General features: G+C 41.5%; 1 protein-coding gene across 6 annotated transcripts in view; it reads right to left on the reverse strand.

Moving 5' to 3' along the window:
* Positions 1-436: 436 nt before the first annotated feature.
* The window catches only part of NEK10 (NIMA related kinase 10), a 376,418-nt gene continuing 358,748 nt past the window's right edge, over positions 437-18,106 (reverse strand). For all 6 annotated transcript variants that reach the window (XM_008266081.4, XM_008266080.4, XM_008266079.4 and 3 more), the window contains 4 exons: positions 8,341-8,449; positions 5,504-5,556; positions 5,364-5,419; positions 437-1,614 (listed from right to left, as the gene is read on the reverse strand). In XM_008266081.4, coding sequence (XP_008264303.2) covers positions 1,566-1,614; positions 5,364-5,419; positions 5,504-5,556; positions 8,341-8,449 — 267 coding nt within the window. In that variant the 3' untranslated portion in view covers positions 437-1,565. The remainder of the gene's footprint in view (positions 1,615-5,363; positions 5,420-5,503; positions 5,557-8,340; positions 8,450-18,106) is intronic.

Consider the following 18,106-nt stretch of genomic DNA (forward strand, 5'->3'; position numbering starts at 1 on the left):
GTTCACATTAAGTTAGAACAGAAATCAAACCTTGCCTTGGTAAATTAAAATACAACGTTTTGATTTTGCTTGTAAATTTCACATAGAGATGGAACTGGTTTGAAATCTCTCTGAAAATCTTCATTACTGTATTTTTACCTATTATTTTAAATAGAATGTGTTTTAATTATCAATTTGGCATAAATACAGACTCAATGGCAATCTTCAAAGTTGTTAGTACATGATTTAAGGGAATTTGGATATCATTTAAATATTAAACATACTAATTTTAAAAATTGCACAGATTCACATTAAGGCATTTTTCATATGTCACAGAAATGTTATTTTGTTTCCATCACTGTAAATATATTGAGTTATATTCTATTCAATCATGTGAGACACATATCAGTGTAAATAAAGATGAAAAAGCTCAGTGAAAAATAAATAAAAAGCATAATTTCAGCTTCCAGATCACTTATTTAATGTAAATTAATTGTTCTTTAAGTAGTCAGAAATGCAGTCCGATTTGGCAATAAGAGCATTTCTTGACATTACAGAGTTATAAAAGTCGACTGAAGAATTTTAGCCCAAAATGAATCTATCAAACGTTGGTCATAAACTCTCCCTACCTAGGAATGGGACACTGGCATTCTTGCTTCTCTTTCTTTGGGTGTCTCAATGAATAAAGAATGATTTTATAGTTTATTATACAACTTAGTTTCATTTCTAGTTTTCACAATAAAAATTTATAAACATTGTAGGTAATTTTAGTAAGAAAAGACTTGGAGGAAGTAATATTGCATCTCTTTCATAGATTCTGTGAACTCTTTAAAGTGCTCTAAAAACACCATAAGTTTGATCAGCAGCAAAGCATTAGTCTAATCAAAACCTCTCTCCCCTACATATATGTACATATACACACATTGTATATTAATAATTCAGTTAGTCTAACTTAGATGTAACATTTAACAGTTATTCCAAGAGGCTGTGCAAAGTTACAAATACTGTCTACACTGTACCATGGTTCAAGGCCATCAGCACCAGAATGGTTAAGACAGAACCAATCCTTGCATTAAAAAAAAATCAACCATATATTTTGAATTTCTTTTGAGATAAAAAGAAATGATGCGTACAGTGAGTCACCCAATATGCCATTCTGGGTTCTATAATTTTCTTTATCTAGAACAATTTCTTTTATACAAGGAAGACTAGATACCTTTTCAATCCTGAGTAGAAAATATTTTTTTGAAAAATACGATTTTTTTTTTATCTTGGAGATGAATGTTCTGTGAGAGTGAGGCTTTTTGTCCCCACAGATGAATTTTGCAGTCTTTTCTCCCAGGAGCACATTGACAGCCCTGACATCCTGTATATAATGCATTCTGGGATGGAACCCCCAGCACTGCAGCTGTCATCCACCCACCATAGGGTTCTGGGAGGAGATCCATCAGACCCCATTACATTTTGGTCTTTTTTCCCCCACATCTTTCTAGCAACACCCAATCCTTGAGTATCTTGCAAGTAGTGGCTGAAGTTCAGAACTTGAACTTCACTGGGAAAACCAAGTCCATTCCAAATGCAGCATTTCATCTTTTGGTGGGATGATTCTTGGTCCCCCATGGATAGGAGTGATACCTGGAAGAGTCAGAAGTAGAAGAGTTCTTTACAGTCGCTACAATCTCTAGTTCCCAGATTCAATTTCAAAAGCTATGGCTAGGCCGTATGTATAAATAAATCACAATGAATAAAAATGCTCCTTTTTATTAAACCCAGGACATTTTTAGAAAGGTACCTTTTACTAATGTTCACTGCCACTGGAGTCTTTCTCAAGCTATAAACACAATAGGAACTAGTAAATCCATTCAAAATACCCTGTACATTAAGGCCTATGCACTTTAAAATAATCATTTTAGATGTTCACTAGACAACTGAGGAACTGAAGCAATGCAAGCTGATTCAATGTATATTTCTGTTTGCTTTGTCTATCATTTCTTAATACATATTTTAATACTAAAAATAAAATACTGCTGTGCACCCCTAAGTGCATTCGTCAAGATGATATGCTTGTCATCTACTCATTCACAGAACTCAAATGGTTTTATTCTTACAAACAACAATGTTAAAATTAAGGCATTCTAGGTTACATCCTTCTGCTAGGAACTAAACCTCTACGTATGCAAAATCTCAGTGATCACACACTCCTGCAAGTGATCAACAGAGCCTACTCTGGGAGCAGTTATGAGGCCAGGCAACACTCTTGCTCTTTTTCATTTTCTTTACAGTGCTTCCTTCTCAACTCAGTCCTAGCTCCCCCTCCCAGAAGCCCAAAAATGAGAAATAGCTCATTTTGGTCAGGGGCCCTAGGTGCTACTTCTGTTACCACTTTATTTTGTGGCTGAGATATTCTTCCAAACCAATAGCTCATGCATTCCCCAAACTATTTCACCATTTCCAGAAATCCTCCCGAAAGACAGCTGGTAGATGAGACATGATCTCAGTCTGAAAACAGCACCTCGGAAGTCTCTAGCTAAATACAAGCCCTAAAATCTAAGCTCAAAATGTGCTATTATCTGCTCAAGCACTTTAGTGGCTAGGGGATGATGTGCATGTAAGCTTGAAGGGACAGTGTTAAGTCGCAAATAGGCACAATAAAGGGATTAAGTATGTAATTCTCTCTGCAGGGTGCTTCATTAAGATCACTTTCTAATTTTATGCAATAATAATGGTGACTATGATGATGAGAACTATAGCAGACCTGGGTAGACCCTGACAGAGCAGTGAGAACAGTGTTTCCCACTTGCAACCACACAGCCAGTACAGCTTTAATCAACTCGTGTTCCATGTGCATGATGAGGAAAAGACCGGGGTACACAAACACAGCAGATTTCTTTCCAATGAGACATCTCAGAGTGTTTAAAACACTGATGGATGTCAACAATCCTTCAAGATGGAAAAAAAATGAGGGACAGCATTGTGGCGCAGCAGTTAAGCCCCTGCCTGCTATGCCAGCATCCCATAGGAGCACCAGTTAGAGTCCTGGCTGCTCTGCTTCTGATCCAGCTCCCTGATAAAGCACTTGGAAAAGCAGCAGGATGGCCCAAGGGCATGGGCCCCTGCAGCCACGTGGGAGACCCAGACAAAACTGCAGGCTCCTGGCCTCAGCCTGGCCCAGCCCCAGTTGTTGTGGTCACTTGGGGGAGTGAACCAGTGGATGGAAGATGCCTCTCTCTGCACCTCCCTCTTTCTCTTTGATTTTCAAATAAATAAATAAATATTTTTTAAATGCAAAAATGTACATTCAGAATTTCCCAAATACTTTTAGTGATGGAAACATTATTTTCATCAAACATTTTCACCAAAGTATTTAACAATATTGGTCATTCAGTGGAACCTATTTGGGAAAAATATATTTTACAGATCTGAAATACCGTATCTAAATACTTTACATGTCTTATGATATTGAACATCCTTCATCCTTTGGCTGTGGGGAAATCATGGCAATAGAAGCTAATATGATTTGTACCTACAGCTATGTGTATTTCTAGTTTTTGGACTATTAGGTATTCCTAAGCGAAACATGGCTTATTTCTTGGGAATTAATTTGGAACAGTTGTAAACAAGCAGTGATTTTAGGTACAATCAGCAGTTATTTGTACTAGTAAACTGTGAAGTGTCTTTCTCCTAGATGGGTTCCATCATTGCTAATAGAAGCCAAAAAATGATGTGGAGTTTGTTGTAACAGTTATGATGCCCACATCCCATGTGTGAGCACCTGGGTTAGAGTTCCTGGTCTGCTACCAATTACAGCTTCCAGCTGATGCACACCCAGAAAGCAGCCTGTGATGGCTCAGTAACGCGGGTACCAGGCACTGATATAGTAGACCTGGATTGAGTCACTAGCATAGTAAAAAAAATTTGCAATGTGTCTTATAAAAGTGTAACTCTGTAGCTGGATTTAAAAAAAAAAAAAAACTTAGAGGTAGTGAGAATTGAAAACAGATAACTGTAACTTCTAAAAAAGATGTAAATAATTATTTTTTGATAGGGGAAAAAATAAGTGCTCTTGTAAGAGCTTTCCTGTGTTCTTTACATGCCTAGTTTCTCACTGATATTCAGCTGGTTTTCTAAAAAAATATTAAGACATTAATTATCCTTTTATTCATGATCTTGACTCTCTGGAGAAATATAGATAAATAAAAAAAAACAATAAATGTGTTTGCCTCACTACAAGGCAAGAGTACTTGAAGTAATAACATGCTGATAGTCAAGAGCAAAGACACTCAGACCATCCATGAAAGGCTGGATACAGCCAGTCCTCCAGCAGGAACTGAAAAGTCAAAAACTTCTCCAGGGCTGGTGGGAGGAGAGTAGTTGTGGAGACGGTAATGTCTATTAACAATATATCTTTGCAAAATAAGAATTACTCATCTTTTCTCTGCAGTTACAAGTCACAACAGAACTAAATTTACAAAGGTAGTATTTTGGAAATATATTATCAAGCCAAACAAGCAAGTAGTTGAACAATCTCAGTGTGATTCATATGAAAAACTCATTGAAATGGGAGAAGAACAAAAAAAAGAGAGGGACTGAACTAGTCCTAAAAAAGAATCTCATTTTCATATAATGACCTTAAATATATGTTCTGCAGCCCTCTTTCTCTTAGCACGGGTACTAGTTTGGGGAAGACTTCTGAAATAATTTAAGCCACAAAATAGCTTCACTAGCTAGAAAGGAGGGCAGTTCCGCCAGGCACCAAAGGCCACGTTAGCATACACTCCAGAGGACAATGCCCCCTAAGACAACCTTGAGCCATCCAGAATGTGGATGCGAATGCTTGCCATCTATCTGATGACTCAGCTATGAGAGGGCTCCTTGGGAAAGTCAGGACACAACTCATGCATATTGGATACTGTCGATGCCCACATCTTTCTTTTTCACTTCGGAGCCTGCTGGCCAGATCTCCACGGTTAGTATCTGCAATTCTTTTCCTAAGCATTTCTCTGACCATCTTTACCCACCATGAGCAAGGTCAGAAACACCAGGAATTAACACTTCCTGTGGGGAAAGATCTCAAACAACGACTGGTGAAGTTGGGAGATAAATATCCCACCACCCTCACTCTCTGAGTGGGGCAACTCTGAGGCACACCTTCAACACTGGCTCTTGGATTTTCCCAGTTGGATACAGTTACAGTCACCTACAATGGTAACTTTTTTGATTAGGAATCCTATCCAGTTGTATCAAGTCTAAACAAAGATACTTCGTAAAAGTCTTTGAAGTGAAAATTTTCTAAAAACCTCTATAATCAAGGAAAGAGAAATCGGAACTAACATCTAGTGATCACAATTCATCTTTCACACTTGAAAGCAAACTCTAGATCTCACCTGTTAGACGTAAAATTGTAATAGCCACTTTCCTCTAGGACTTCTTCAATCACGGTCTAAAATTGAAAAAAGGCGGAGAATCAGGCCAGTATTGAATTAAAAGCAACCAAAACTCATCACGGGCATTGCAAACTACTCACCTGCATCTCTTCATATGTTATTCCTTCCTCTAAATCAAAGCTGCTGGGTAGACCTGAAATAGATAAATTATGGAAAGTCTGACATTTGGTTCATATCCCCTTAGTCTTTTTTTTTTTTTTTTTTTTGACAGGCAGAGTTAGACACAGAGACAGACACAGAGAAAGGTCTTCCTTCTGTTGGTTCACCCCCTAAATGGCTGTTAAGGCTGGCGCACTGTGCCAATCTGAAGCCAGGAGCCATGCGCCTCCCCTTGGCCTCCCATGTGGGTGCAGGGCCCAAGCACTTGGGCCATCCTCCACTGCCTTCCCGGGCCACAGCAGAGAGCTGGACTGAAAGAGGAGCAACTGGGACAGAACTGGCGCCCCAACTGGGACTAGAACCTGGGGTGCCGGCGCCCCAGGTGGAGGATTAGCCTAGTGAGCCCCGGCGCCGGCCTATCCCCTTAGTCTTTACTGACAATTATGACACCAACTACAGTGAAAACAGGTCAGGCTCTTAATGAAAAAGACTTCTAAGACAATTCCAGAGAATTTTGGCCTTGAATATTTAAATTCTGATTCTCTTCAACAACTGGCTGCTTTAGGCCAGAACATTGCAAAAATAATATACAAAGATTTAGAGGAATTGCTCATGGTATAAACTGGCCAATTAAAATAGAGTGTGTGTATGTGTGTGTATCAAGGGCAAGTGACGAGTAATTCCAAACACAAAAGTAACCTGAAAGGGGTTGGCATTGTGGCATAGTGGGCAAAGCCGCCGCTTGCAGTGTCGGCATCCCGTATGGGCGCCGGTTCAAGTCCTGGCTGCTCCACTTCTGATCCAGCTCTCTGTTATGGCCTGGGAAAGCAGTGGAAGATGGCCCAAGTGCTTGGGCCCCTGCACCCATGTGAGAGACCCGGAGGAAGCTTCTGGCTCCTGACTTTGGATCAGTGCAGCTCCAGCCATTGTGGATGGAAGCTCCGAACCAATGTATGGAAGACCTCTCTCTCTCTCTCTCTCTCTCTCTCTCAGTATAACTCTGACTTTCAAATAAATAAATCTTTTGTTAAAAACAAAAAGTAATCTGAAGAATTAGTTTTAAAAATTTATCCCTAATCCACAAAGAAAAAGTAAATATGTGCTAGAAAGAAAATAAATTCTTCAGGGAGGCAGAAATAGACTGTGAAAGACATCAAAGATCTGACCCTTTTAGATGGTTGCCTAGAGGGAAATGGCATGCATTTAATCCCAGAAGACATTTTTGGTGGCGGGTGAGAATGTGGTATTCTAGCACTTTACCCCACTCATAAGCAACCCAAACCAGTGTAGAGCAGCATTCACTCAAATCAATTAACGCTGACCTAGGTGGAGCCCAGGAGTCGCCCTGCCACTTGGATAAAGAAAAGAAAATGGGTTAAAGGTCGATGGTGAAGTGAAGATTTGAGTACTGGTAGCTCATTTCGGAAGCCATATTTAGAGGTGTCCCCCACTGCGCCTGCAGGCTCTGCTGTCTGTGTTGGCCCAGGGTGCCCGGCCATGGACCAAGCCTGGTCAGCTCTGGGGTGGGGCAGCCAGCTGCCCTGGGAGGAGCTTTTGAGAGACTTGCATTGCTCTTCTTCATTTCTTCAGCATTCCTGGCTTAAGGAGAAATGTGGCCTGCCGATGAACTTCCCTGTCCTGCAGAGGCTTTTCACAGCATAGGACTGCAGATGGGATTTGATCTTGCTCTTCCAGGTTTCTCAGAGACTACCTGAAGTGAAAGGCAGCCTATCTGGGGGTCAGCTTTAACCCAGCAGTTCCAGACGTCGTGAACACAGTCATTCTTCCCACCATACCCTCCCTCCCGCCCACACTCCCACCCTTCTTCCTCCTCTCCTATGTTCCTAAATCTGTACATATGAAATGCCCGGCATTTGTATACCTTAAATAAAATTTTAAAAAAGATGTAGGAAAAGTTTGATCATGAATCCTCAAAATACTTTTCTTAGGCAACAACAGAAGTGTAACATGTGTTTCCAAGGTGGCGAGATGGCGAGCCTTCATCTAATGGCGAAAGCCTCACTTCTAGCCACATAACTATAGCCTACGGAGACTCGAAAGTGATTCAGAAATTCTGAAATCTCAGTGTCTGGGATGCTTCCTCTTAATACTCCATGCACAACGATGGAAGTTCCATTACACTGAGCCCCTACTACTGGCCTGGCACGCTTTGTTTAAGCTGGTCCTCACAGTAACCCCAGGATGCACATACTATTCATTCTTTATTTTTAATAATAATTCATTTTATTTATTCTTTTGTTTTCACTACCATTTTATAGGCAAAGGAATTGGAGTTCAGAGAAGTGAGGTAACTAAACGGTGGAATCAGGCATTCAGGTTTACAGAATCCGCACCGTTAGGCCATGTGTTACACTGCCTCGCCTGGTGAAATGTATGTGAAAAATAACAAAGCAAGTAGACAGCTCTGATACAGATTCTTTAGGTAAGATTCAGGTTTCCTCCATTTGAACAGTTACACTTTTCATTTCTGCTTTTTAATCTCCCTAAATGCTTTTGTGCATTTGCTTTCCAATCACCAGAAAAGCAAAAAGAAATAAAAGGAAATGCAGTTCTCACACACAGAGCCTTCTGTTTGTTTATGGTATTAATAAATGATCAAGGGAGCTGCCACAATGGGTGAGATATGTCTTAGGGAATTTCAAGATTCCTACCATATGTCCCTTTTAACTGTTGCCACAGAAAATCCAAAGCAGCCCTATTTTTCTTCTCAATTGAGGATAATCTTTCAGGGATTGCTGTTGACGCAGACAATATATTTCTTTGTGAAAGCCGGATTACCCATGCTGACGACCATTACCTGCGGGGTCGTTTGGGGACAGGCTTTTTCCATCGGATGAATGACGTAACAAATGGTAATCTGCTGTGAAAAAGTTGGGCTCAATGGGTTCTGGAGATCCCTGGGACAGCTGAAACAGACAAGCAAAACCACATCTTATTTCACACTTGGGAGCAAATGACAGGAGACTTCTGCATGGGGTTTTCCATTACCCTACGTCTCTGCACAGAAAATTTAGCACTCTGTGATTTTCATTCCGTGGTAAATAGATAAACATCTCCTTCCTTCCAAAAGAAGCTATAAATTGGAAGCAGGCAAATTACAGTGAGAACAAGTTAGACAATTCCCTGGTCACAAGGAAGAAAAAAAGCACTTTATTGCTTTATGAGAGCAAAATAAAAATGGATAGAAAAATAATAGCATGGGCCTAGGACATCAGGATGTTATTTTTGTCGGGTGTAGGAGGAATAAAGTCCAATTATTCAACAGAACAGTATGTTTATTCCAAATCAGAGTCCTTTTTCATGTATCTGCTTTGAAAAGTGCCTTCTTGTTTGACCAAGGTAAACAAGTTTCCTAAATATTTTTCTAAATTACTATTAATTAACATTAGCCTTGAAATATAAATTCCTATTAATTACCCTGAAGGAAAGAGTAATTCACCATATGATAGAATTTATTAAAATTCTGATTGTTCGAAGCCCTTCAATAAAGCTAACAATTTTAATGGAATTTTAGACTATAAATGGTTTTCAACCTTCTTTCACCTTTAATTTCAACTATTACTTGGTCTGGCTAAGTTTTAGATATTCTGTTAATATATTTTAAGATGTTAATTCATATTAATAAATCAGAAACAAATGGCACAATTTGGACTATGCAACAGTAATTACCTTGGAGTCACATATTCTGTTCTTGAGTTAAAATAAATCATTGTAAATCACTAGAGAAGACAGGCAGCATATACTATGATTAAACAATGCACACTTACTCACACATACTCTACAACCCTGAGATCTCACTCTCAAGGATTTACATGAGAGAAGTGAAGACCTAAGTCCATCAGAAGACATGCACATGAATACCCATAGTACCTTTATTCATAATAACTAAAACCAGGAAAAATCCCCCATACCTAAGGACAGAAGAAAGGACAGACAGATCATGGTGTACTCATATAATGGAGTTCTGCAAACCAACAAAAATGAACAAACCACGGATACTCACAACAGCATAGATGAATGAGGAACAAAAGAAGCCAAAAGCAAACTACGTGACTTCACCTGCATACATTTTCATGATCAGGCCAAACTAGCCAGTGGGAATACAAATCAGCATAATGATAACGTTGTGGTAGGCTGTGGGGTTCCACCAGGCAGGAGCCTCCTGCAAGGCTGAGAGTGTTCATATATTGATGTAGGTGGTAGTCACTCAGGTGAATATGTATCATGTGCAAGTTCATGGAGCTGTAAATATATTATACATTTTATACCTCAATAAAAATATTTTATGTCAGCAATAACAAACTTTTGCATCAATGTACTTTTAAAAATATTTATTTATTTATTTGAAAGAATTATAGACAGAGGGACAGAGAGAGAGAGAGAGAGAGATTTTTCCATCTGCTGGTTCACTCTCCAGATGGCTGCAGTGCTGGGCCAGGCCAAAGCCAGGAGCCAGGTGCTTCTTCCTGGTCTCCCACAAGGGTACAAGATCCCAAGCACTTGGACTGTCTCCCACTGCTTTCCTAGGCACATTAGCAGAGAGCTAGACTGGAAGTCCAGCAGCCAGGACTTGAACTGGAACCCAGATGGGATGCCAACTGCAGGTGGCAGCTTTACCCACTATGCCACAATGCCAGCCCCCATCAATATACTTTTGATACTGCAAATACAAATCATTCACGTGTTTTCTGGTCTCAGTGTTGCCAACTACCTGCTATACTCCAGAAAAAAGTCATCCTTTTTCATTCTTGAAAATTTGATTTCCTTACTTCAGTGGCAATTGATAAAATTAATAACCCAGCTGTAATATGACAAGATTGTAAGATTGCAGGGGCTGGTATTGTGGCATAGTGGGTGAAGCCATCCCCTGTGATGTTGGCATCCCATATGGGCACCAGCTCCTGTCTTGGCTGCTCCACATCTGAGCCAGCTCCCTGCTAATATACTTGCGAAAAGCAGTAGAAGTTGGCTCAAGTGCTTGGGCCCCTGCATCCACGGCTCTTGGCTTCAGTCTATTCCAGCCCTGGTTGTTGCAGCCATCTGGGGAGGGAACCAGCAGATAGGAGATCTCTCTCTCTCTCTCTCTCTCTCTCTACCTCTGTCTGTAACTCTTTCAAATAAATAAATAAATAAATAAATTTTTTTATTAAAAAAAGACTGTAAGACTGCAATATCTTCTAAGGCAGGAGGACCTGATAATCACTCCCTCAATAATTTCCCATCAGGGCTGTGGAGTGTCATAGAATTAGGCGGCCCTAAGCAGTCTATATTTCTCACAACCTAGCTACTAGGTCACCCTGAGTAAGCTGCTTAAAATGTCCAGTGATGCTGAAAATGATCCACAGGCATTCCCTTTCAAATGATTTCAGATGGGATTATTTTCATATGGTTTAGCATACAAGCAATTTTCTCACTCTAATTATCAAAAGCTTATTTGCATTAACTATTAAGTGTATACATTGGATCTAAAGATTTAAAGTGTCAAAAAAGGGGGTAAATTGTGACCCAGAAAGGTCAAGACTACCACTTTAAGATGACAAATACAGGTTCTTTTTATTGATTTGAAAGTTGGAGAGATGGGTTTCTGAGGTTTCCAGTGCTTACGTGGCATTAACAGTCTCCTTTAGTTCAAGAACTGCGAATCCTCACAGCAGTGGGTCTTTAATTGAAGGCAAAACTGATAATTAATTAGCTTTACATTTGAGCCCAAACTGAATTATTTTCATTCTAGCAACACCCTAGAACTACTACTTTTCTGCAGTTTAGTTTCCAGTATTTGTTGGGCAAATTTTTTTGTCCCTGACGATGTGTTGGAAGGGGTGCTTTATGATCTGAACAGGACACAGAAATGTTCTGATGTCTATGAGACTTGCAATCTGACCCAGAAATAGACTAATGTAAGTAAACAGCAAGGTGGTACAATGAGTCATCAAATATGAAATCAGGCCATGAGTTCTAAACTTGAGAATGAAGGGTTTCATGGTTTTCAGAGGCTCTTCAGAGGAAACACTGGAGCTGAGTTTTTTGAGGATGAATTTATGTGGATGGAAGGAAGTGAAATGGACATTCCAGGTTAGGGATCGCGGGGGAGGCTTGAGGGCAAAGGTTGGACATTGCATGCTAATGGTCAAATGATGATGGGTAGTACAGAGTCCGTATTATGGAGTTCGGGGATTCAGCATGACAAAAGGAAGACAAGAACCATTCATTAATTCCATGAAGTTTTTTTAAAATCAACTATGATGTGCAATCACCAAAACAGATGGAAACGCCATGGTGAGGTTTGCTGCGTTTATACTAACAGTTCCCAGAAGAGGGTTTCTCTCCCCGTCTGTGTGTGTGTGTCTGTGTGTGTGTGTGTTCCATGAAGTGTTCTATTACCCTGGATGCAAAGCAATGAAGTAATAGTTTGGGCTTGGGGACATCATGGTGAATGCTGGCAGACCATGGAGAGGCTCTTACAAATAACAGACTTGGAAACTAGATGTAGATGGTGGATGATGGGCTAGGAAACTGGAAGCTACTAAGGTTTTTTAATGTGGTAATTTAAAAAACAAATGTTTAAGAACATTTGTGTGGCAAGATGGACTGGAGGATAAGAAGACCAACAAAAAAAAAAAAGAGGAAGAATAAAAGTGTGACACCATGCCCGGGTATGTGACAAGCCAAAGAAGGAACAGGGTGGAAGACAGCCTTACTGTATAGTAGCTCCTGTTGCCTCTTACTGAGTACTTAAGATGACATTCTAGCCACATTTGATATGCCATTGGTTCTTACAACTACCAGCTAAGGTAAGCCTTATCTCTACTTTACAAGGAAACTGAGAAGTAAAGTAACTTGTGAGGGTTGCAGCTATTAAGTGGCAGAACCATGGATGTCTACCATGAAAGGTCAAGCCAAACCACCCACACTATGAAAACTACCCTGAGACACTAATGACTTAAGGAACACAACTGAAGTGTAGCAATGAGGTTTAATGACTGAGCAGAAGGGAAACTGAAGCACCAGTGATTCTCACGTAGTCACAGGAAGGAAGGAGAAGGTGGTGAGTCGCTCTGGACCTGCCAGATGGCAACGTGACTGCTCCCCCAGTGGGTGACGACCAGGAGGAGACAGTGGGATGTCTTTAATGCAGTGGCCCTGCAGTGGGATGGGCTGAGGGGGGTCTCAACAGACCTGCCCCAGCATTATATGTGGCCTCCCTGGTGTGCAGGGCAGTACCTCCATTTCCAGCATGGATGCTCTGTTTAGAAGAATGGATAAAATATTCCTTCTGAACAGACATAAAAGTGCTCTCCTGCTCTGAACAAATATCTACAGTTACAAGGAGCAACATTTCTGAACTAAAGACATTAAGTAAATCTATGAAGAACAGACGCTTCCCCTGCAAAAAAAAAAAAATCACTATTTTGAGCAAGTACTGGATTGGTAATTAATTGGGCAGTTGAGGATAGAGTAGTTTTTAGGAAAATTCTAACTAGATGAAAACAACGAGAAACCACAAATGTAATTGTTATTAAATTTCTCAAACTATCCCTTCTTTTCCATGTCATAAAATAAGGCTATCTTTGCTGTGGAACAGCTATCGACATCATTTGAAATCTAATCAACTGAGGTAGGGCTCTGAAGGAAATGGAGTCCAACAAATGAAATTAGGTGCCAAAATGAGAAAATTCTCCATGTGTCCCAACCCACTGCACTCGCTAGTCCTCTGCTCTTATTCCCTTTAGATTCTCCATGTTCTCTTTCACTGAGCTACCCCATTATTAACATATTACCTAATTTTTCATCTTCTCTAACCTTTTCTATCAGTTTTTATTTGGTTTTTATAGACCATTTTGTTAACAGAAATGCCCAGTGTTTATACTCAGGGTATTCTTAGATTTAACCGCACACACACTTAAGCAAGTGCACCACGATGGCACTCTGTCATCAGCCCCACCCCACTGTCCAAGCCCCAGGGACTCCATCCCCCCTCACCCCCACTTGGGCAGCAAGCCACCCTGAGGCTGCAGTGTTTACATTTCCACCAAGGACTGTGTTCCTAACAGAACTGCAAAACAGAAAGTAAGCTGGAAGATCACTGTTCTGTGTTTGTTACAACCAGAAGCTTGTCCTCCCATGACTTTGTCTCAATGAATGTGGTGTCAAAGGCAGAGTAAGTGGTGGCCTGCCCAACCTGGACAGGACAGCCTTGCACTTCTTGACTGCTCACACAGGTAAGCCCTGGGCACTGCTGATTCCTGGGGCCTCCATGGGGCCCTGCCAAAGGCGAGACAACTATGAGGCTTGATTATTATATGCACACGGAGCCATAAATCAAAGTCTGAGGAGCTGAGCAATTTGCCTGCCTGGCAAAGAATTGGAAGCCTGGAGTTACCAAGTGGGTTGACTGTGTTAAGCAAGGTAAACTTGACCTTGCTCATCTGCACTGCAATGGAAAGTAGGAACTGAGGAGAAGCCGTAGGAAGGCCCACGCGGACAGGAAGCGCTTCTGTGTGATCACCCCCGTAACACAGGTGAAATGTCAGTAGGTCTCATCTAGGTCTTCCTATCAAAGAACGGTCCATAGAAGGGCAACCAACAGCATCTGGGCACTGATAGGAATGCAAAATCTTGGGCTCAGGATGCAACTGAATTAGGATAACTCTTCTGGCCTACTGGACAACCTGTCTTTCTAATAAAAAGTCTCAGGACTGTCAGATACACCATAAGTTCCCAGTGGAAAGGCACTGCATTCTTGTAAAGTTTTGCTACTCAAAGTGTGTGCCTGCATGGCAGCAGCAGCAGCCATCCCCTGGGAGCTGCTTGGAATAGACAACTTATTCCCTTCCCCAGGCCTACAGCACAGACTCCTATGTTAACAAGATCCCCAGGTGATCAATAGGCACTGTAAGTGTGAGACACACTGACTACCAGACCACTGTCCTGACCTCAGCTGCACATTGGAATCACCTGGGATCCAGCCCCTGGGGATTTAATCTCCGGGGTTAACCTAGTTGTGAGGCCACAGCAGCATGAGGTTGAAGAGCTCCAGGTGATTTTTTTTTTTTTGACAGGTAGAGTGGACAGTGAGAGAGAGAGACAGAGAGAAAGGTCTTCCTTTGCCATTGGTTCACCCTCCAATGGCCGCCGCGGCTGGTGCACTGCGGCCAGCGCACCACGCTGATCCGAAGGCAGGAGCCAGGTGCTTATCCTGGTCTCCCATGGGGTGCAGTGCCCAAGCACTTGGGCCATCCTCCACTGCACTCCCGGGCCACAGCAGAGAGCTGGCCTGCAAGAGGGGGGACCGGGACAGAATCCGGCGCCCCGACCAGGACTAGAACCCGGTGTGCCGGTGCCGCAAGGCGGAGGATTAGCCTAGTGAGTCGCGGCGCCGGCCTGAAGAGCTCCAGGTGATTCTAACATGCAGCAAGCACTGACAACTCCGTCGAATCAGAACGGCTGTGTGCTTAAATAGCCAGCTGTTTCCCACCTGGGGCCAGATTCTCCCTGTTTGTTTTAAGTATTGGTTTCAGTGGCATTTGTAACACACAGTGGGATGATTCTCAGTGCTGGCTATGTTAGATCCACTTGGGGCCAGGGCTCCGCCAAATCCACATGTACTTTTGTGTAGATTAGAAAAGGATATCCCCTTCTCCAAGTGGGGGCAGCCCCAGCCGATCCTTTCGTCTGGATGCCCATTCGAAGGGGCCGCTTTTCTAGAAGAGCAGTTTACAAAATGCTAATGCCCAGGCATTGGCTTAAGAGGAGCCTTGCGTCAATAATGAAAACAACAACAACAACAACTCTTCATTATAACAAATTCCCAGCCTTTACACTGGTAGAGAGAACAATGCAACAACCTCCATGTATACCCATTATCCACTCAATCAGGACCAGTCTTGTTTCATTTATTTCTCCCCCACTTCCCTGCCTACCCTGTCTTACTCCCAGGATTTGAAAAACAAACCCTGTACAACACATCATGCCATCTATGTTATTTCAGCAAAGCTCTTCAAAAAACAGAAATTCCTGGGACTGGTGTTGTGGTATAGCGGGTAAAGCTACCACCTGCAATGCCAGCATTCCATATGGGCACCAGTTTGAGTCCCTGCTGCTCCACTACCCTCCAGCTCTCTGCTGATGGCCTGGGAAAAGCAGCAGAAGATGGCTCAGGTCCTGCCACCCATGTAGGGGACCCAGATGGAGCTCATGGCTCCTGGCTCTTGGCTTTGGCCTGACCTAGCCATCTGGGGAGTGAACCAGCAGTAGAAAGATCTCTTTTTCTGTCTCTCCTCTCTCTGTAACTCTTTCAAAGAGATAAATAAAATCTTTTAAAAAATAGAGATTCCTTTTTTAAATAGTTACAATACAATTATTCCACCCAAAGAGACTTAATATAACAAATACATAATCAATTATTTAATTTTTTCCTAATATTATATATAAGTATGTACTTTAAACCTTTTTTAGAGTTTCTTTAAGTCAGGAGGAAATGAGTCCATATACTGTTAGTGGTTAATATTTTCCTTAAGATGCTTTAATTTTAACAGGCGATCCTTCTCTTCCCCACTTTCCTTCCTGTCCCCTCACCCCCTCTCTTTGCAATTTATTTATTAAAGAAAGAAACTCATTTTTCCTGTAGAAGTTTCCAGTCTGTGTTTTGTTGATCATCCCCATGGTGTCACTTAACAAGTTCTCTTGTCCCCTGTATTTGCAGCAAGTGGATAGCAAGAGCCTGAGCAGCAGAGCAGGGATTGGCAGTGGTAACTATTTTCATCTTGCAGGTCATATGGTTTCTGTCCCAACTCCTCATCTTTGCCCATAACACACAAGTAGCCATAGACAGTGTGTATGTGAGTGGTGGTTCTGTTCCAACAAAACTGTTCAACCAAACAGGCAGCAGGCCAGATTGGCCCAAGGGCAAGAGTTTGCTGACTTCTAATCTAGGGGCTTGATCCAATGTAGCTTCAAGCTTTCAGCAACAATAAAGTGCTGTGCAGTTCCAATGGGTGATGTTTAATGTCCGGGTTTCCCTCTTCTGGTGCTAGTACTTATGGGCAATCATGTCCAGATCCACTATTTCATTATGGACTGCAGAATGGTAATATTTTTATTCCATTGGCACGTATTGGCTGACCTGTTTCTAAGATGGGAAATTTCCCCTCACCAGCAATTTATTTGCCCTGAGATAGAATTAACATGGGGAAGGCAGAATAAATGCTCATTCCTCCTCTGGCAAACAATTTTCAAAACAATGAGTTGGTTATTTAGCATCTTCCAGAGGTAACCAATGAGAGACTTTCTTTAGTTTTTTTTTTTTTCTTTAGAATTGTTAGGAACTCTTGGATTTAAACGGAATTTGATGCTTTCAATCCACTGTGATTATTATTCTTACTGATGCTCCAAGCCAGTAGGAGCCTCTGCGAGTTGGCTCTGCAGTCCTCGGGGTGCCCTCCAGCTGTCCTTGGTGGGACCCTGGCTGTGCTGCCTGTATCTCAAGATATTCCACCATAATCTCTCAGTCCCTGCTCTAGGTCTGCTGTCAGTTATACCTCCAAGGAGCCCAATTCAGCTGAATTCGTTTCCAGAACATTTTGGCGAAAATATTAGGAAATACATATTTTATAAGATTTATAAAAATTTATAAGATTTATCATGTATTTTTATTTATTCATATTGATGCTTCCGATTCTAACAAATCAGTCTCTTCTGTCTTGCTTCTGGTTTCTCCTTCTTCCTGTGCTGAAAATCCTGGTTCTTAGAGACACCTGTCTGGCTATGCAGTCGCTTTACTCCACCTGCAATTCGAGCCAAGACTGGACTCTAGACCACCTCGGGTGAGCTATACACAAAAGAGCTGAGTTTCTAAGGGAAGGGCTTTCCCACTTTTTGGCTCTTCTATTAACCCTACTGAGTCTTCCTTCACTAAGAACTAGGCATAATTATCGCACAGTGACTCCTTCAAATGGGAGACATGGGGATCCCTGGATTTTAGGAAATATTTCAGAGAGAAAGGTAGAAATCAGTGAATTTTATGAGCGGTCATCAATCACTGCTTTCACACCATGATGTGAGGTGACTGCGTCAGTCAGAAGCCTTCCAGCCTCTCCTCTATGACTACACAGGGTATGAAAAAATCTACTTGTGAAGAAAAATCATTGCTGCAAAAGATTACAACAGAAAGGGGGAAAAGCAGAGATTATAAATTCTCATTTAGGGTTAGATGGGGAGGAGCTTCTTCGTATAATCACATAGAAATATGTGGATATATTCTATCTACATCAATAAAGATTGGGCAAATATAGAATACCTTATACAGAATCCATATTAATGTAGGACGTGTTCTATTTTTAATAATTGTACATTATGTACCTACCATGTTGCTGGCACTGTGCAAGAACCCCCGGGGAATCAAAGATGAGTAAGAGACACTCACTGCCCTTGGGGAAAACAGACCCAAGGCAGATAAAAAGCCCTTAAAATTCAACAAGGGGAGGGGAAGAGGGAGTCAGGCATAGAGTCATTCTTGACCAAAAAAAAAATGAAGGAGGTTTTTAATGGAAGCTTTTAAAGGTGGT

Source organism: Oryctolagus cuniculus, chromosome 4, assembly GCF_964237555.1.
Source record: "Oryctolagus cuniculus chromosome 4, mOryCun1.1, whole genome shotgun sequence".
Taxonomy (NCBI): domain Eukaryota; kingdom Metazoa; phylum Chordata; class Mammalia; order Lagomorpha; family Leporidae; genus Oryctolagus; species Oryctolagus cuniculus.